Source organism: Lineus longissimus, chromosome 16 (assembly GCF_910592395.1).
Source record: "Lineus longissimus chromosome 16, tnLinLong1.2, whole genome shotgun sequence".
Lineage (NCBI taxonomy): Eukaryota > Metazoa > Nemertea > Pilidiophora > Heteronemertea > Lineidae > Lineus > Lineus longissimus.
The window spans coordinates 2,150,433-2,170,450 of NC_088323.1; the positions used below are offsets into that span (position 1 = coordinate 2,150,433).

Genomic DNA, 20,018 nt, shown 5'->3' on the forward strand with positions numbered 1-20,018 from the left:
TTGCTCCGTAGAGCAAAAATACGCTGGTAAACTGTGCTGGTCGACCACTAGGCAACAGATACCATTGGCGAAGCTTGGAGATTGTAAATAGAATGAAAGACATGCCCGAGATCGTGACCTAGTTTCGATGAATCGATTCACCGAATCTGCATTGACAGACATCCTGATTCGCAGGTTGTATAGGCAGTACGCTGACAGCCATTTTAGCCTGTTGACTTCGCTTCCATCCACCCACCGACGAAAAGGTGTCGTTTCATTGATTTTGTAAGGCAGGAACCTGAGGTTAGTATACATATTATCGGAGCCGTTTTGTCTCAGTGTTCATTTTTGTCAACGGAGAGGGTGGGTGAGAGAGATAGAAGAGTAGAGTTATAGACCTTATGCACATGGTCATGATGGTCCAAATGTACTTACCTCGACTCGTACACGGACATTACTAGACCAGGTCTGCAGCGCACCGCTGTGTGCTCATTTCAGGCTGGCTGTAGCGAACATCAAATCGGGTCTCCGCCATCAGCGTGGTATGGTGGCCGGGTAATGGTGGGTACCAATTTGCAGGGATAGTCGAGTATCTCAAAAAAGCGAACAATGTGATGATTTCTCGAAATTTTCCTGTGCTCGATGTGTCGGAAACACAAGACCCGCCGGTTCGATATCGCATGCTTCTTCAAGCCGACTAGGCCCACCGTATAGGCGTGCAGGTCAGTACATGTTGTTGACCCAGTTGTTCAAAAGCACAAAAGTCACATTATCCCTAACGGTTGCATTAAGTGTCCTCGAGGACGTTATCTCTTTCAGTTAAACCCTTTAAAATCTTCACGTTAAGACTTAACGGCGCCATTAAAGCCAACATGGTTTTGAACAACTCAGCTCTGGAAATGTTCGCTCTTTGATTTTAATGAGTTGAGCTTGCGACACTATACCGTGTGGACCGCCTCGATCAATCCCGATGAAGACTGCTGCAATTTCACGAAGATCGACACAGTATAGTGTCACAACCTGGAAGTCAGCAATGTTGATTAAAAAATGGTGTTATTATATACTCCTTGCATCAAAATGAAATGCACTGTCTGATCAACACAGAATTATCGATAATTTCTTCATTGATAGTAACACATTTATACGCTTGTTTAATTCCAGGTCACGAAAACTAAGATGGCGACCAAGAGTTCGAGTGATAACGATGGAGACCATGCTTGTCTGATGTGTTTGGATGAACACGATTCGCTGAAGATTCTCACCAACTGCAAGCATGTTTTCTGCTCTAAGTGCCTGCGAACCCACCAAAAGGGTCTTGGTAAGAACTCATTCTGTTGTCCGACTTGCCAGGCTGCCTGTCCTCTACCAGGAGGTGATATCGCTGCCCTGCCGGACTACAGTGGTGACGATGATGACAGTGGAACCAATGCCAAGAGATCCAAGGGGCTTGGTACAACTCTGGACCATACGAAGATTTTTTGTGAATGCTGTATCTTTACCAAGAACTTGGAAATCGATGCCAAAAACCTTTGCGAGGAGTGTGGCAATTTGTATCTTTGTAAAGATTGCACTGAGGTTCATGGGAGAAAAAAGGTAACTGCAGGCCATGCTGTGATTTCGCTTAAGGAACACAACAAAGGCAACTGCAAAGTACATAGGAAACTTATCAACTGCTTTTGCACTTCCTGCGCTCAGCCCTGCTGCCGCCTGTGTGTTATCTTAGATCATGGTGATCACAAGGTGGAGAAGATTGGTGATGTTTTCCGCACACTGGTGGATGAGCTCACCACCATCACAGACCAGCAAGAGAGTCGATCCAACAACTTGAAAAGGTTTGAGGGCCAGTTGCAATACCTGAAAAGTACAGAGGTGACTGAGAGGAGAGACAACCTTATCCAAGCAACTGAAGACCAAGCAGAGAAATGTTTTGCGCATATCCTACAACAGAAGGATGACCAAATTAAGAAGATCCGAGAGGACTACAAGTTCGTCACTGGTGTGTTGCAGAGTTTGGAGCGGGTGACAGGACTGGGAGCGCTAGATACCACAGTGGCCAAGGCAAAGGTGTTGCAAGCAGAGGTAGAAATCCACCCCGAAGACATAAGGCAGTTGTCAGCCATCAAGCAAGACATCCTTGACCTGGGGATACAGGAAGAGATTGACATAGAAAGTTATTGGGAAACCTATCAGAGGTTCTACGATAACCCTGTCCAATTTGTTCCAGCTACTCTGCAATCGATTGGAACAATCCAGGCTACAACCGCGAAGCAGTGGAACATCAGCCAGTGCACATCTGTCTTCGAGAAAACGATGGCTGTTGACAACACGGCCAAGTACATACCATACGTTGCAAGCCTTGGCAACAACTTCTTTGCCATTGCACACCCCATCGTCGCTGGCGGAAGATCAGAGGCTGTCGACATCTACAAATTTCCTGGCGAGTTCCAACGCACTCTGAAAGATCACGTCAGCCCATTGATTGATATGGTAGCAACCTTTGCTGGTCAGTTAGCTATCCTCTCCCTAGGTACTGCTGAGCAAACCTGCTCGGCACGGTTGTTCAATCCCGAGGTCGGATACATCAGATCGACCAAAGATTTCGCCGTAAACGACCCACTCTCCTTTGATGTCAATTTATGTAATCAGTACATCATCCTAAGCGTAGGAAATAAAGTCACTATCTTCAATGAAGATGGATCACTTGCACTCATGTCTACTGTACTAAGTGGATCCGGATACGTCAGTGGACCATGCAGGATAAGATTTAGGGGAGTTTACATCTATGTGATGGACGTTAATTATGTTTTTGATGTCTACCGTTATAAGCCAAATGAAAAAACTATGGTTGTGTACTTTGCATCAAGCTGTGTAATGGGCTTATCGAGTTTTGTCATAAAGGACTTCTCAGTGACCAGTTTCAACCAAATCATGGTATGCTACAACTATTCGTCATATCCTTACTGCTATTGTCATTTACTGGTTAATAACCAGCTCTCAAACCAAGCTCGGAGGCAGTTGGGAAATCCAGCGCAAGGAGCGAACATCGAATCGAGGCTTGCTGTGAAGGACAAATACCTTGTAATGTCACAGGGTCAAACAATCAGAGTTTACGAGGAACCGTAGATTGGATACAGGCGAGTTAACTGGACTCGCACTGGTCAGATGTCCAGTCACCTACATACCGGTACCATGGGGACTCCGTTATCAGACTATTTCCATGCTCGTGGACAAAGTTAGCTGATGAGAGTGGAACATAATAACGGACGTTTAAGGCAAAGTACACTGTACGAGGTTAACTTACCTTTGAACTTGTTGACTTTTGAACTCTACAAAACGACTTGTGTGCACTATTAAATGAATTGCCATAACCACTTGTGTGCACTATTAAATGCATTGCAAAAACCAATTCATTTAAACAATCCTTAAAATCTGAGACAACTTTTATTTTTATATCTGATTAATTTCTTAAAAACATTAAGTGTGTGATACAGGCTGGCCGGGTGTGACAGAAAGTTTAGTCTCTCTGGATGATAAGAACTACTCTTTTGTTCAAAGGATTGTTCAAGGATTTAGAGCTTGAAAGACATTTCCTTATCATGGCGGCTGCTGTATATACAAACGAACTTTTGTTGGGGGTACTGCAGTTGGATCCTCGCAGGGAATTTCAAACAGGAAACATTTCCATTAGGATGCCATCTTAATTAATGACGAAACAACAACAAAATAATGGCACATACACATGACAGCAGCAACGATGTAGGATTGAGCGCAACCGCTCCGTTTGACCACATCGCAAACATCCGCACAGGGGCGCCACTCCCGTCCATGATTTTGATAGGGAAGGCGTAGATGGTGGCTCCGGCTGGTGGTATCCTGCTGAGGTTGGCGACCATCTCGAAGCCAATGCGGTTATTCTCTAGAAGGTATCTGCAAGTGGAGAAAAGGAAAATATTTCAATGGGGAAGGTGACAGTAAATGCATTCTCTGACATTTACACTTTTCTTTTATGCATATATCTCGGGCCGCGCCAGGCAGGCGTGTATTTTTTTAGGTTTCTGGGTTAGGCTGTGCAATGAATATAAAGCGCTTTGAGGCAGAACTTGTACAGACTAAAGCGCTATAAGAACTTATATTTCATCATGATGGCGATACCTGTTTATGTTTGCGCTGCTATTTACTCGCGTGCTTGCTATAGACAACATCGCAGCCAATACCGACGCCCTTTATAATTCTACACATTGACCCTCGATGTATTGACATTGCTCAGCTTCTTGATAACGTGCGGAGAAAACGGTGGCAATAATACCGCTGGAAGTTCATTATCTAATCCTACGGAGTCCAACCACAGATGGTTTGAAAATCATTTTGTTTTTCCTGACAATGTCACTTCAAAATGATCTTGGAACAATATCAACCTGTGTACAGGAAAGTCCTTCGTGTTTCCCAGGTCGAAGGACATTGCATCAGTGCCTATCCCGACAATATCCCGTTCCTCGACCAACCATTTTGTCGCATCCAGGCTGAAGCCCGGCCAATGAAGGCTGGATATGTTGACGTTCCCCGAACTGGTATAGCTTCTTCCGAGATACTCAGTGGTGTTCATCCACCGTTCTTCCCAGCCAGCATTTTGTAACACGAATGCCCTGAAAACATTGTAATGATTTCGAACTGTGGCAGAATGAATGATATCTGCCGTTACGTGGAGGGGTCAATCAGAAGATTCCATGATAGGATAAATCAGACTCAGATATGATGTTGGCTATCACTTTGATTACATGTTTCTCATCAACTCGAACGTGTGTACATCAAGCCATTACAGCGAAGTTCGACATCTGGCCGTGGCGGCGCTATCGTCCGGTGTCTCCGGGATTGCGCGGGAAGGGGATCATACAGGGTGATACCATACACAGAACATGTATGAAAAACTGGCAACATCTAAGGGTTTTCCATTTTGCTGAAAAGCCTCCACGGCGTGTATATTCGAGTTGACCTAAAACTCGAAACCTGTATTGCCAAGAGTGTGGGTTTAAACATAGCCAAAGGGTGAATGTAAGACAGCGAATGACATTGAATATGCATCATCATGTGTTCTGGATTATAATCTGGCCCCTTGGTGGTCTTGAGGTGTACTATTTCAAGCAACTTTCTGTCCAAAAACCAAGAGGGAGGGTAACTTTAACGGCCCTTTGGAAGATGTACGAAGAAGGTTACCTATTTGGAATTTGTCCGTATTTCTCTTCATACATTTTCAGATCATCTTTGTCAATCTGTGCGTCCGGGTTCTTGGCTACCTTGTCCCTTATATCGATGACAACCCCGGGTGCCACGAAGTTCCGGTTGGGAATCTGGTGAATCCGCCATTTTCCTTTTGCAAAGTGGGCAGGGGCGTCAACATGTGTTGCCGTGTGCTCTGATAGGCGGATCGTGTTCATTTCTATACTAAAAGAGGGGAAAATAATTTTATTGTTACTTTAGAAACTTGTTTCTACTATTATGGTATTTTTGCCGAAGATTTCAAACTTGGTGTGATACGGTAAACAGGACCTAGGAAGCCACTACGCTGACTGCTGATGCAGGTTATTTCGGAAGGGAACTGTGTGCCTCAGAAAGGTGGACAGATTGCTGATTAAGATGTATTTCTATTCATAGGCGTAGCCAGAAGGAGTTCGTGGGTAACTTCACACCACCCTTACACGTGATGTTTTCGCGCAATCAAAACACGAAGCTTCACATATTTTGGGTAGAGCACGATGGATCCGATGACCAAGTTGTTTTTATGAAATAATAACCGTTCATGAGTTCGAGTTTTAAATTAGACAGATCAGCGTCAGGCGTTCAGTTACAGTTCATTGTCTAATGTCGAAAAAAGCACGTCCCTTCAAAATAAAAACGTTTGTGAATCTTTTAAAATAGATATATTCGAGCTCGGTGTTGAATTACAAAACTATTTTCATCATGAAATGTTACAAAAGTGAATATATTCACAAAGACATTCAATTTTTACTCGACGAACTGCACAGCATATACGCGCTGACGGAAAATGTGTTGGACTCTCTAATGCAGTTGAAATTTGATCGCATCAAGTCATATTGTTCGTGATTTGAAATTAGAACACGACATATATCCGCACCATCCCTCGTATTAACACGTTCGCAATTTTCCAACATTTGCGCTGATCTTGAGAACGTTGGAACGAAGTGCGACGTGAGTTGCTTCGTTTCAATGTCCAAAAGATCCGTAAATATCAATCGATGTGGACCAGTCTCGCGTTTAGTCAAGTGGGTCACAGTCTCTACTACCATAGCCACTTGGCTGAGATTATTTGCTAGTGTATAACTGAACTGAACCCGTAAACTTGGCAACGGCGACCAATGGCGAGGCTTGGAGAATCACTGAGAAGCCGGATGCCCCCTCCCATGCAGGGCCAACAGACAGTAAGCCATGGAGTTGTCTGGAATGCGTGAATCTTCGAACGCCCCTGATCACCATAGATAAAAGAAAGTCCACGCCTTGAACTGGAGATTTCGTGACCGTTTTAATTATAACATAGGTCATTTGATGGTGATATGTTGAATCCACATCCGGAGAGCCTCGCCGTCTTAGCTGGTGTTGGCAATAAAACGACGGTAGAACCCTGGCCCTCTGACCCTATACTTCCCCTTACAGCCGACCGGCAGAAAGAGTTCTCATTGTATACCATCCCACCCATCGTTACCATTGGTTTCATCGGAAACACCTTGACCTTCCTCGTGACGATGAGGAAGAAGAATCGCCATCTTCCAGCGTCTCTTTACATGGCGATGCTTGCTATATCGGACAACATCTCTCTAATTTCTGCTCATCTCTTTCTAAACTGGATGGTCTATCAGCTCAATTTCGGTGCAGGGACGTGGTTCACCAGCCGGGTAAGTTAGTTAACTCTTCATGCTATGATATTTGGCGCAAATCGATGCAAGTCGATTCATTTGAGTTCCAGTATAGCGATTTTTCCAAATCCGTGGTTGCTTTCCATCCAATGAATCGGAAGCCCCAATAGTTCCATTTTCACGCTCTTCACGGTTCGGTTATCATAAAAGGGGAACAAAGTTCATTTGGCTAGATGAGGAGAAAACGTTATAATAGAAACTCTTTTGCTCCTGACCTGTTGGTTTCTTCGGCAGGTGTGCGGTTATCTATTGTTTATCATCTACTTCGCCGGTCATGCTGACGGATGGATTATCGTCGCCTTCACATACGACCGATACGTCGCTACAAACGACCCCCTTAACGCCGCAACGCGTTGTAGTATAAAAAAGGCGGGAATTCTCACCAGCATCATCATGGCCGCCATGCTTCTAATCAATAGCTGCACCATCTGGTTGGGCGAAGTTTCAATTTTATCAGCCGACGAACCACTGATGTGCTTGCCATCGTCAAATGAAGTCCCTCATTTAGCGGATGTATACAACTGGGTGGAATTCGTTGTCGGGGCCGTGGGACCGTTCGCGTTTCTTTTGTATTTGAACGCGAAGATTATCTCTAGCGTCAGAAGCAAGGAAGGACCCAATCGCATTCTGGGCGGAAGCGGAAAAGAGGAAAAGGAGAGCACTATCTTAACGCGCATGCTCCTGCTTGTCTCCTTCATGTTTATTATTCTAAATCTTCCATTTCGTCTCTACAGGAATTTATTTTTGGTCATTAATTTCGGAACTCACAACGCAAGGTTTGTTTTTGATGTTGTTCTAAATATTCTCTCACTGAATTACGGTATCAATTTCTTTTTATATATTCTGGGCGGAGGAAAAAGATTCCGATCAGATATTAGAGGTTTGTTTGTTTGCAGAACGACGTAATGACGCAAACAGAACTTTGAGATTGGTGATATTTGACCTTAAGGCATGACGTCATTCGATGCTGTGGCCATTCAATGGTTACCGCAGCATTACTGGTCACTGGAATCAACTAGGAAAGCCGCATCAATAGGCTGCCCTCCCCCCTTGCTGTTATGCATTATGTTCTCGAATCGAGTGTTTTGAGTCAAGGGCGATACCGCATATCTTGACCCACCATTCTGTCTTTGACCTCACAAGACTGCCCCTCGAAGCTGGTATCCTGGAATATTAGCTATCCAAGCCAATTAAGGGAGCCAGGATGGGGATACCGCAGATTGCGGATGTTTCATTGGACTTAAAACACATATCTTCTGTGACAGCAGTGTACGGGCATGCTTACATAACATGAATCAGGTAATTCAACATTTTGTACTCGTCCACAGCAGAGGTCTCGATTTGTTACATATTTGTGTCGGAAAGTGGCCGATTGGCATCTCTGCTTTGAAGAGTACACGAGCCAGAGGGCCTCCACAAAAAAATGGCTTTCATGCTTTTTCATCGGTCATTTTAAGTGTGTGTGGAGTTTCCTACTCGGTGTTTGTTGGCGAAAATTGATAGATATCACATTACGCCAATCTTTAATCTCGACCAGCTGCAACACTTTAGAGGCGTTAAAAGTTACGCATCCGGGAATTCCCGCCGGATATATGTAACTCCAAACGCTGTGACGTCAGTAGCTATCTTCAAAGTGAGCAGTACCAGTTTCTGAAAATACTTACTAAATGTCCGGGTTCTTCAGCAGGGGGTACTCCCCCCTCACATTGATGGTGAAGGTGTAGGGAACGTGTCCTGGAAAGGCAGGCATGTTGTCGACTAGTCCGTGGGTCATGTCAATCATGTTGTCTGGCATTTTCATTGGCGCGCTCATTACGAGGCTGGGAAGAAGCAGCGTCAAGGTCATGTATGACGTCATCATGAAAGTGTTGACTTGAGTATCTGAAAATATTTTTGATCGGCCGCGTTGCAAAAAGAGCCTAGTGTCGTGGTTCCGCCTATAGAGATCTGATATTTGTTCAGCGACATTTTTATATCGGAAGCATGGAACTATTAGGTCAGATTAGGCTAAGGTGTTGGTTAATCGAAGTCGCAACTAGGGGCTCTCTCATTTCGTAGGACCTAGTAGAAACGAAACAATTCACGCTCTGCAAGGAACATCTTTTTAATCAAATTAATGCCGAATTAAACAAAACACATTCCCCACACTGTGCATATCAGTCACCGGGAGACGAGCAATTTGGTCCCCGGGCTCTTCCCTTGACCCTCAATGTACATATTGACGTTGCTCAGCTTCCAGACAACGCCGTCAATATGGGCGGAGGCGTTGGAAGTTTAGTATGTAGGCCTGCAACCATGCACTGGTCGCTCGAACAGGAAAAATAATCCAACTTACTTGCACTTATCTTCGAGAAACCAGCCTAAACTCTAAGCACTTATCCGTGGAAGGATGTGTGGGTTGATTCGCGTTCCCGCAGGATAGCCGCAACTCCTATTTGAAAGATAGCTCTGAAACCGACACGGAAACTGCTACCGCCGGGTAACAACCACACGGGGTCTACTGGTATGAGCGTGTTGAATAGCCGTGTGTAGACATGACATGAGTCATGTAAGCAGATAGCCTAGGTATACTTAAGAATCACAACCCACCTGATCTCAGACGGTGCAGCTTTCTCGACGATAATGTACTTCTATGTACCGCGGTTACCGAAGTTCGTACGCAATGATTTATAGGGCTCTCTTACGTGCGCTTATGCATATAGGCCAAGTGTTCTCAGACATACATAATCAGATAATGATAATTAGAACGTACAAACGGATCTTAACAGACAACCTTGGTAAAAAACTGATCTGAACATCGGAGTGTATACAATGCCATTTTCTCCTAGAATGGACTGAGCCACCACAGTGTAAGCTGTAAAAGTATCAGGAATCCTCAATATCAGATTACATGTAGGCAAATGACGAGCGGCGAGTTGGAGTCAGTCGTACCACCACTCTCTTGCAAACACATCACTTTGCTTACTTCATTGGGTATCGAATTAAAGTCCAATCTGGCGAGTCAGTTGTGGTACATCACTGAATGAAAGGACTACCCATCATCTCAAGCGAGCCATCCTGCCCGTGACACAAGAACTGACTTCGGCCATTCCCGAGAAAATCTCCCGTGAAAATCCTCGACCCCGGATCAGTGCACCAAGTGAACGTTCCCTCCCAGTCAACTCCGCTAAACGTATTTTCCTTCGCTAAGAAAATACGTATTTTTCGTTCCGTGCCTGTTCCGGAGATGCACACCAAGTCAAGGTGACGATCGCGGTTGAAGTGTCCCATGTCGAGATACGAGTCGAAGGGACATGTTTCGGTTGTGTTCAGAGACACCGGCCCGTGATTCCATTTGTTACCAAAATAGACTTGGATCGTGGTGGCGGATGTCGAAAGCGTCTTCTGGTGACATATCAGATCGAAATACGTGTCTTCAAACATTCGATGGGCGAAAAATCTACTCTCATAGTGATTGTTTTTTCTGCAGAAACTTAGGGCAATCGTTTTGATTTGACCAGAATCGAAATCGTAGAGTTCTACTGATCCATGAATAGGATCAGAACACAGGAGTTGTTGGCTCCTGGTAGAGTCATCGAAAAATCCTATGTTCGCAACGAAACACTCTTTACAACTACAGAATGGATCGCCTCTCAGCCAGTCATTTGTTTCCAAATTCAGCGACCCGCTGATTCGCGTATGCACTTTGTCCATCGACGTCAAGTCATGGCACAATATAGAGACCCCATTGCGAGACATCGGACCAACACTCAAGAAGGTTTTGTGGTCAGAGGGGCACACTTCATAATCCTGTTCTTTCTGATAACTGAAGATCATGGAATTCTTACCCTTAGATAGAGCAAAGTTCAGTGTTTTAGTTACTCCATTGTGGCATATTAAGTCCAGCTGGCCGTCACCGTTCAGGTCATTGAGATATAGCATCCCACCCCGCGATGGGATGCACCAGGGAAGGGGTGATTTTCTGCCAGAAAGGGCGCCGGGGGAGAGTAGCGAAATATCACCTTCTGAACCGAGCAAGCAGCTCCCTTCGGCCATTACGCTGAAGGCTACGCAGTCCCCGTCAGCAATACAGGAGAGAGCACACGCCACTTCTTCCCGACCAGGCCGCACACTCGTCACATTTTCAGATATCACGAAGTCTGTTTTTATCCTGAATATTTGCGCACTAAGTTCGATATGAATGGCTTTACAGTTCATGACCATGAAGAGAAGCAATCGTTGCATCATTACTTTACTGAAAGGTCCTGTCGGAATATAGGCTCAGTTAGAAGACATCTTTCAAACGTTCTGCAATTTCTTCACCGGATTAGAGTTTGAGTGTACCGGAGATCGAAACAACGTTTTGTAAAGAATTTACTCGAAAATTTGTAAGTTCTCTTAACTTCATTCCCTGGGCGGCAGAATCGAGCTAGTTCCTCGTGCAAGTGCGTCGCATATAAGTACCAACACCTTAATGAAACAGACTGTGGGAATTGCCGCTTTTCCACTTTCACATTACATTTTCAAAAGCAATTATCGCGATCGACTATCAGATTTCGGAAACAAACACCCAGAAAACGTAGTACACTTGAAATTAAACTAGCATTGGTGAAGTTTGGTCTCAAATCATTCTGAATGCGTATAAAACAAGAGCACGCACTTGACTCAATTTTAAGTTACAAAAGCCATTAGTCATTTACCTCATCATAATCACAAAACAATCACTGTTGTAGAGGTCCCATTCAAGGCAACTTGATTTTGGTCGTACTTGTTCCGTTCGTTGTTTTCGAGAGTCAGTTCCATTCTATATCAAAGAACACTGTAGCAAATGGGGCATTAAAAACTGTATATGAAAAAAAATTAGATGGACGAATAAAAACAACCCTCTCGAGAGAATCTGCGTCGCTTGTGACGTAGAGTATCCAACTTTGGTGAGGCCGAAATAATGTTTCTGACAGACCACGGGCGTGATCAGTCGCTGGACCTCCATGGCATAGTCACGTGCTTCAGGACATGTTTCCATGGCAACCTCTGTACACCATTTGTATATATGGTAGGATCTGCAAGTAGCCAATATATCTTTTCATTAGATTTGGAGGGTCAGCAGTCCCCGAACAGCTGGTTGTTGCCAAAAATGCGGGTAGGTGTACTAAGTAGGTATCATGTCGGTATCGGCTTTTCTGTGTCAGATTCTCAGATCGCACCCTGGTGGTTGCGAGGTGAGTTCCGTATTTGACCTATGCGTCCCTTTAACTTACATACATATAGATATTTCCAATATCTCCTGGTTTTCGACAGCATTTGCGATTTTCCTCTTGGCTTCGGTCTCCATTGCTGGACCATACGCCGTCATACAGTCAGCCATATATCTGTAGGCTCCCCCGAAACAACTCACTGCTTGGCGATGGTATTTGGCTGGAAAGAAATCGGCGCGACATTTGAAACATATTGAGTAATCAAAAACTTATTGCCAATTGATCTTTGAGTTATGCATAGTTACTTTTTTTGTTGCTTTTAGCGTGTTCAAAATAATTTTAAAGTAAAACTTCATGACCGTATACATATGTAGCTTTATTCATCCTTAATGAGTAGTGATGACGTTCAAACGCAATTTCTTTATCCGATTTATATGAATAAAGGTGAATCTTACTGCCAATACTGTTGCAAAAACGCACAACCGCACTTGTCGTCCCATTAAATTTCATGATTTTCTTTAGTGACGTTCCAGTCTCAAACTCCATGGCGCTGCAGTCGGCTTTGTCGATAGCGCCCTCTATACACTTGGCGGCTGACATTATTTCACCTGATCTGAAGCATAGAATAAGCCTGTCGTGAAAGGAATTGTGTCGGTGGATGAGCTCCGGGTCACAAACAACGATATGTCGTCGATATTATAAATATCAAAGATACCTGTACTGTACGCTTTAAATCTAAATCCTTTTGTCTCAAACAGTCATATACCTCGCCCAGCCAAAGATGATACTGGGCCGCTGTACTGCTCTTTTGAGTGTTTCCATTTTAATAATGACTTTTCCCCTCATTGTTTGGGAACGCCGAAACGACTAAGTCGTGTGTGATGTGAGTATGGCCTTCACAGATCTGCGACGCTCGCGCAGATCGTTCCCGCAACTCTCAGAGCACAAGGCGTAAGTCAATGAGAGAAGTTTCGCGCATTTGATCTTGTAGCGGCGATTTATAGTCTTCACGTGTTCTTACCTACAGATGCGTTTCTGCTTCTCATCCGAGGCTGCAATAAGGTTAACGGGGAACGTGGCTAGGTCGTCCTGGTGTATCTTAAACTCGTCTCCACATTTCACCATATCGCGCTCCATCTCTGGGCACATGTAGAAGATCTGTGAGAGCTGACAGTTTGCTCTAAGTGTCATACTCCCTAAATTAATCAATTAGTCAGGCTATCAGGACTGAAGGAAGCTATGGCTACGGCGTGGTTGACCCTTCCCCATCACTAAAAGGTAAGCATGGGAGAGCGCCGGTGAAACATCTCAGTGCTTCCCCCAGTTGTTCCAGCATCAACGGAAAAGGTGGCCACTAACTTAGTAGAGTGACCAACCGAACAACAAGCATTCGAGGTCTGATCTATGGAATTGAAAACACCCAAGAGTATAGACGCTAGACTCCCTGGGCATTTCATTGCGTCATCCTAATTGGATCTCCTTATGGGTGAGGGACGGGGTCGGTCCACGGCGTCCGGAGTGTAGTAGACGCTGGTAAATGCACAACTTAGTGACCTATAGCTATCCATAAGAAACCCAATACAGCTACTGTACTTACATGAAATGTACAGAACAATCCAAAGATAGGGTCGGTCATCCATGATGGCGACTATCGATGTGGTCATCAACTACCATTCCTAAGCTGCACATTGGGAAGCCAGCCACCTCTCTACGAAGGACAACAGGCCTTTTAAACCGTTTAGATATCAAAGACCACACATTCTTATTCTAGCCTAATTCCTGAGCTCAATTCTAAGTATGAAATCTAAAACATGAAGTGAAAAGTAAACTTGCCCATGGATATGAATTAAAATGGGTCAATTTTATTTGATTGTGTGATAAGATTTGCCTATCTTGTCAAAACCGAACGTTCGGGGCTGTGCCACCGAGAAACGGCCAAATTATGCAAATTGTTGTTTACATGAGATTTCTCATAAAAGGATTATCAAATTCCAATTGATATATTCATTCATCTTTTAGCACTATCTCTCATGAACGTGACTCATTAAACCAATGGTTCTTATGATGGGTTCGTGAAGAAGAAGCAAAAAGACCGAAGACTATGTACATTATATACATTTAATAACTTGATATCTTTGTAGATATATATTGCAATGCATAGTAAACATGATTTCCGTCAGTTGTCATGGAAACAATAATACATGGTAATACTTGATATGTTATCATCTCCAGGATTTCGCTTGAGAAGCTCAAATTTAGTCATCAATAATTGGCGAATTAGCCGCATAAGACCAGTTAATGCAGGCGCTAATTACATGCAACTGTTGGCTTTGCCGTGGTGCGTCTGACCCAGATCCAGATATGATTGGTAAAGCACCAAGGGCGTAATGTGGTGACGTCAAGTCACGTGTTTTAATGCAATACCGTCATTGGTCATCGGGTGCAATATGGAGGTCTTTCGAATCAAGTAACATTACTGATTTTGTAATTACCCAATCACCACAATTAGCGAGGACGTCATCACCATTCCAGACCACGGCAAACATCATCATTCTCATCAAGTTCGGTGTCATTACCCACACTTGAGCCTGAGCGATGATCGAGATCGGTTTGGTCCCGCGCAAACGCCCTATTGCTTAAAAATCTGTCAGTCTTATAGAAGCAATTACTGATAGTGGTATGTTGATACAACAACCACTTTTAACTATGATATGATACGACAGGTTAACATGAGCATGGCTTTATCCCACTATATGGTCACCATTGTCGAGAAAACTACGCTCGTCTCAACGCTGCTGTGTAATCAAAATCTTCCGCTGAGTGTGGTTGGTATATTCCGCGTCCGTTTTTCTACTTCCGCTAGCGGGTAATTTGAATACCACACGATACCAATTGTAAAAAGTATAACTTTCATGGTGAAGACGCACCAGACACGGTGGAAACTGCGTAGTATTTTAAGGCTCATTAAGATCAACATAAATCCACGTGTACAACTTTTTCTTTTGGACGATTTTTAGAGTATATTTCAAACTATTCAGGCCATCAAGCTTGGCCTTTTTATGCGCATTGATTAACAGATGGTATCTTTTAGGGTTAACTGGATTTCCGCTATCTCGCGAATGCGTCAGCATGGTGTACCTAGCGTTCTGCGGCAAATGTCTCAGAATCTTAGAATACCCCACCCATTTGATGCGCTCGAGTACATCGTCGTCTTCCCCTCCCCAGCCCCAATACCGGTTCGGGAATCCGTTAATGCGTTGGAACTGTTTCGTGGTGAGCGCAGCCACGCCACCAAAGAACTCAGGGTATGGAAGTTTATCGTCGAACGTATCCACGATTACTGACATGTGCTTCGGGTTGTCTGAGCATGCGTAAACATTCCTAAGATCAAGTGGAAGATAGTCAACATCATGAAAAATAAAACAATCATAATTTTCCTCCTTGAATGCGTTAACAAACCCAATGTTTAGAAGAGATCCGCGGTTGAAATTGCCAGCCTCGCTCTGTTCTACGACGTAGATGCCATAATGTGCAGACTGATCGCGTAAGAATTGGTGGATGTACTTAATAAAGACTCGCAAATGATTTGATCGGTTTCTATAGGGGATGACTATCGCTACACGTTGTCTAGAAATGCAGTTTGTGGGTTTATACCGTCCTCCAGGCTGAAGCCAGGTCAGCTGACGCTCCACTTGATCCAATGACGTCACAGTATAGTCAATCTTCATCAAGGTTTCCTGACGTTGCTTGCACAGTGGGCACACCTCAAGAGGCAATGTTGTCCAGTTTCCAACAAAATTGACTATGGTTTCATCATCACAGGGGTCGAGATATGTGCACGCAATGGGATTCATCTTAACAACACCTCGTAGTAGGACGATGAGACATATAGAAAATAAAGCTGCCACCATAAAAACACGACGTCGCCTCCCTATGACTGGATGAACAATCGCAAACAGGCAACATGCTAGCTCCGTTAATTTGTCGCCAACATAAGCGGTGAAGGGTCGGCCCCTGCCGTACATAGCACTAAATATAAAACGAAGCTAGCACTTCATAACGCTAGATAACATCACGTAACATTCGGTATTGCTGTTGTCGTTTTTCTTGTTGGTGTCCACGCCCTTCTCCCGTCTTTACCGTCAGCGAATCACTCCAGAAGCCTTCTTGCTTCACGCATCTGGAAAGAGAAGAATAGAAGGTTTGACAGTCAAGCGACCAGAAGTAGAAAGTAGCAGCCTTGTTGCGGATGCAACTCAGCGAGACTGGTGTGACCGGCTTCCCGGAGTATCTAGAGCACGTTCCGCCCGATTGACAATTTCGGAAGCCCTTTGTGAATGCACAGTCGTCTGTAACTAACGGCGTGATCCCAAGACTCTTGCAACGTAGGTTGAAACGAATATGATTCCGTTTTGAGGTTGGGTCTCACATCCATGAACATGGCAGACAGTCGCTGACGAAAATGTGGATGATATATTCTATTCCTCATTTTTCGAAAGCTATTGATAAACGAATCTACATACATATATCAAACTAACGGAGCAGATGGACGACTTCACTATAAGAACCTGGGAACAAGAACAACACGGTGCCGTAATGACACCGAGTTATGCATCGTATAAAACTTATGCCGATGGTGGTTCTTGTTGAGCTGGTGGAGTAACAATAAGATACGAAGAGGGCGATAGAGGAAGAAGACGGACTACAAGTACACACGAAGTGTAAGAGGAGGACCAATTAAGGAGAAGAAGACGATACACCGGTGGTGCTGGAGCTACTGGTGGTGCCTGGTGGCGGTGGAGGAGAAGGGGATTCAATATACCAGTGCAAGATACAGACTGTTACGAACATATTTCGAATTTTAGGGGAATTTTAGGCAGACGTAACTTACGCCAAGACTACTTACAGAGCTGCTGCTGGTCCGGTATTTTGAATTATTCCAATACATAAAATGAAGGCCTATAATGTACGTGTCGTGTCCTTACAATGATATCCAGTGGGCTTGAAATACATTGATTCATTGAAAAATTGCAGCACATCGCCACACGTTATCATCGCTCCAGCGTTCAATACACGTACCGATGCATATCAAATACATGACCAGTTAATAATGGTATTCGATTGTGCATACAGGTCACAATGCACACACCATCTGTTCTAGGAAAAAGTCCTACTCCGGCTTCTCCTACGACTGTGTCAAGTTGAATCAGACTGAATTATCGGTCAATCACACAAACCTGGGGCGAAACTAGAGCAGATGTATTGAGATACCTCACTATTGAGGACGACTATGACGAGTTGTTTGTTTTATCGTGAATTGATACTCTATGTCCTTCATGCCCTGGGGGGGGGGGGGGGGGGGGTTATGGGGAGTTGTTGTCCATCATCAGCCGATATCTGTGACATCATAATTATCTGATGTGGTGAATTCCCGGCCCGAACAAGCAACCACCTTCTCAGGGCAGTTATGTCACTACCCTCACGTCTGTACCCTTACGTCTGCCTGAGGAAGTACCCCAAAGACTCGCAACAGTCCGCTCCTGGATCCCTAGCACCAGAGACAGAATCGATGCAATTTGGCCTGTCGAGAACGTAAGATCGGATGAATGGATGAAGTACTACCGGGGCGACTTCGACACCACTGCTATTGGGTCAAGAGCAGGGCGAGAACGATGTAGTAATGTCAACAACGCCCACATCCGAGAACTTATGGAGGAGAAGAAGCCGACGCTCATCGTTGCCACGGATGGCTCCATCCGGGAAAACACCACTGCTTGGGGTGGATGCGTATGGAAAGATGGGAAGGCGGTCTCGTCTTTCAGTGGTCTGCAGCACGTCAGAGAAAGTCCAGCTCATACTGATCAGAGTGTGAAGCTACGGAGGATGCCTTCACATGGCTCAGCCGGAATGCCAGTGCTGACAATTATACAGTCATTCTAACTGACTCCTTAAGCTTGGTCAGCAAATTGAGCACTGGATGGATCAAAAACACCTGGTTTCCTCTTCTACAAGGAACGGCAGCAAAAAACGAGATAATCTACATTCCTGGCCACCTGGAATTCGATACAATGAGAAAGCAGACTGGCCAGCAGGAAATGCAAGAGCCTTTGGGGAGCTCAGGCGGATGTGTTGGGCACGATGCCTTTAAGTATCAGATTAGGCGAGTACCAAGATGGCACTTTCTTTATGGAGCGGCTGAAAGAGCGAGACATCCAGCCCAGGGAAGGGGCCAAGGCAATGACACGTGGAAGGGATAGGAGTCTTTCTACCCAACTCCTAATGGGGGTTATTTCCCACCATAACTTGAGGAACCTGCTTGAATTTTATGAGGGAGGAGGACCAGTGTCTCAACCAGCGTCATTACTCACCTGACATCACAAGCAAACATATATAGGGTATTTTTCTATTCAAATATGATTGGCATGCTGCTTTCCAAACCTCTTGATCGACCCGTAATGATGCATTGTTTTCCTTTCTAGTCATCAATGATTCATGTGATCATCATCATCGTGACTCATTTTGGAACGTACGTAACCGGGTGAGGGCTGTTATCTGTGCAATCAGAATGTAGTTTCCTCGTATATCACGAATTGACAGTTTCTGCAGAAGGTTTTGATGGTGGTTGAGCCTTTAGTAATATGGGGGGGATCCAATCAACCCACTAAGCCCTAAAACAAGGCGGACGTGTAAATTTCGCCGCCCCCCCCCCCGAAAAATCCTCAGATTCCTCCAACTCTAAAATGATCATGGTCGTGACCAGTCAAAAATTATATTGACTAAGCCCTGGTGATGTCTTCGTGTCCTGTGAATATCAAGTTTTAGTGAGATGCTGGGAAAAAGTTATGACAGTTGATGTTTAATGGAAAATGGCTTAAAATCTATAAGAGCCACGACCGACCAGGACCACGACCCTGACCCTGACTCTGACCATATGACCATAACTATGACCATGACAGACTATGACGACGAGCGATGATGCTGATGATGATGACGACGGTAGAGCGATATGTTGACGATGACACTTTTGGACCATACTCACAGACTACTCCAGAATTTGACCGACCCGGCCGAACCCCGAAACCCATTACCAGTATGATACAGCAGTCGGCCTCAGGTCTACTGTAGCCACACAGTGAATACCATGGCGAAAACAGATGCGAGGCTGACACGTCGGCTGCTACAACTCGGATCAGAGTACCCTAGCACGTGGCGGTTAAAAACTACGACATACGTACCTGACGTCATGCCCCGTGACCTTTCACCAAAATGATACTGCTCCGTAGTCGTCGTGAATATTTTATCCAGCGAGTGAAAGTTCAGGATGCTGCTAAAGGTGATGACACAAACACAACCTGTTTACGAGAGAATTCACTTCAGTGTTCGCCAGTGCCAGTACTCTCGAGCCTGCAAACACGATATATACACAACAGATGTGGTATGAACAGCCAGTGAGATTCCCCGCAAGGCAGCGGCGACATCCGGGTATATCGATCGGATCGTCTGCTTTATATTCAACGCTCGAGATACGGACCTTTAGCGGCCCCATCGTGGCATTACATAATCACCTCTGCATTGTTGGAATACATGCACACATGAAACCACGCACCATTCAAACACATATTTATTGGTGACTTCTGTGCTGCCCCCCCCCCCCCCCCCCCGCTACGCCCCTGAACATGTACATCCAAATTTTGTGCAAAGCCAAGCATGCAGAATTGGGTCGTTGGCTGCGACCCTCAACCGATGTGGCTTAAACGAGGCACAATGTATTATTTACATGGGAAACAATGCTTTATTTCAACCAATGTGCTTCAGCTATGTCATAGGCCTACGACGTCTTAAAATTCGCACCACAGAGTCGGGACGGCTCCTGGCCTGTTTCCACAAGAATGGGCTCATATCCACCAACTAGGGTTCATGGGTTGTGGATGCTCGTCCG

At 44.8% G+C, this 20,018-nt stretch overlaps 4 protein-coding genes across 14 annotated transcripts; 2 read left to right on the plus strand and 2 right to left on the minus strand.

Moving 5' to 3' along the window:
• The first annotated feature begins 21 nt into the window (after positions 1-21).
• On the plus strand, positions 22-5,060 carry LOC135500739 (uncharacterized). 2 transcript variants are annotated; one of them, XM_064792379.1, is made up of 2 exons: positions 22-282; positions 1,141-5,060. In XM_064792379.1, the coding sequence occupies exon 2, from the start codon at positions 1,156-1,158 to the stop codon at positions 3,100-3,102; it is 1,947 nt and encodes a 648-aa protein (XP_064648449.1). In that variant the 5' UTR covers positions 22-282; positions 1,141-1,155; the 3' UTR covers positions 3,103-5,060. The 2 variants fall into 2 exon arrangements, with proteins under 2 accessions (XP_064648449.1, XP_064648450.1); XM_064792380.1 differs by lacking the exon at positions 22-282 and adding an exon at positions 503-701.
• LOC135500741 (isatin hydrolase-like) lies at positions 3,410-13,925 on the minus strand. Of its 8 annotated transcripts, none has more exons than XM_064792393.1 (9): positions 13,677-13,920; positions 13,101-13,275; positions 12,535-12,692; positions 12,143-12,299; positions 9,495-11,944; positions 8,570-8,786; positions 5,191-5,418; positions 4,395-4,622; positions 3,410-3,906 (listed from the first exon to the last, which is right to left on the minus strand). In XM_064792393.1, the coding sequence occupies exons 6-9, from the start codon at positions 8,764-8,766 to the stop codon at positions 3,681-3,683; spliced, it is 879 nt and encodes a 292-aa protein (XP_064648463.1). In that variant the 5' UTR covers positions 8,767-8,786; positions 9,495-11,944; positions 12,143-12,299; positions 12,535-12,692; positions 13,101-13,275; positions 13,677-13,920; the 3' UTR covers positions 3,410-3,680. The 8 variants fall into 7 exon arrangements, with proteins under 8 accessions (XP_064648463.1, XP_064648462.1, XP_064648458.1 ...); XM_064792392.1 differs by having other exon boundaries at positions 9,241-11,944; XM_064792388.1 differs by lacking the exons at positions 3,410-3,906; positions 4,395-4,622 and having other exon boundaries at positions 5,277-5,418; positions 9,241-11,944; positions 12,147-12,299; positions 13,677-13,925.
• On the plus strand, positions 5,412-8,552 carry LOC135500742 (galanin receptor 2a-like). The gene is made up of 2 exons (XM_064792395.1): positions 5,412-6,884; positions 7,140-8,552. Exons 1-2 carry the CDS (start codon positions 6,546-6,548, stop codon positions 7,809-7,811), a joined length of 1,011 nt encoding a protein of 336 aa, XP_064648465.1. The 5' UTR covers positions 5,412-6,545; the 3' UTR covers positions 7,812-8,552.
• A 266-nt stretch (positions 13,926-14,191) lies between the features above and the next one.
• On the minus strand, positions 14,192-19,520 carry LOC135500289 (beta-1,4-galactosyltransferase 2-like). Of its 3 annotated transcripts, none has more exons than XM_064791646.1 (2): positions 19,315-19,520; positions 14,192-16,259 (listed from the first exon to the last, which is right to left on the minus strand). In XM_064791646.1, the coding sequence occupies exon 2, from the start codon at positions 16,102-16,104 to the stop codon at positions 15,034-15,036; it is 1,071 nt and encodes a 356-aa protein (XP_064647716.1). In that variant the 5' UTR covers positions 16,105-16,259; positions 19,315-19,520; the 3' UTR covers positions 14,192-15,033. The 3 variants fall into 3 exon arrangements, with proteins under 3 accessions (XP_064647716.1, XP_064647719.1, XP_064647717.1); XM_064791649.1 differs by lacking the exon at positions 19,315-19,520 and adding an exon at positions 19,119-19,254; XM_064791647.1 differs by lacking the exon at positions 19,315-19,520 and adding an exon at positions 16,986-17,301.
• Between the last annotated feature and the right edge of the window lie 498 nt (positions 19,521-20,018).

What these genes read in the sequence shown, in the direction of transcription:
- LOC135500741 (XM_064792390.1), bottom strand. Translation starts at nt 11,132, where the DNA reads ATGATGCAACGATTGCTTCTCTTCATGGTCATGAACTGTAAAGCCATT.
- LOC135500289 (XM_064791646.1), bottom strand. Translation starts at nt 16,104, where the DNA reads ATGTACGGCAGGGGCCGACCCTTCACCGCTTATGTTGGCGACAAATTA.
- LOC135500739 (XM_064792379.1), top strand. Translation starts at nt 1,156, where the DNA reads ATGGCGACCAAGAGTTCGAGTGATAACGATGGAGACCATGCTTGTCTG.
- LOC135500742 (XM_064792395.1), top strand. Translation starts at nt 6,546, where the DNA reads ATGTTGAATCCACATCCGGAGAGCCTCGCCGTCTTAGCTGGTGTTGGC. An exon ending in GGACGTGGTTCACCAGCCGG is followed by an intron (nt 6,885 to 7,139) that starts GTAAGTTAGTTA and finishes TTTCTTCGGCAG; the next exon opens with GTGTGCGGTTATCTATTGTT.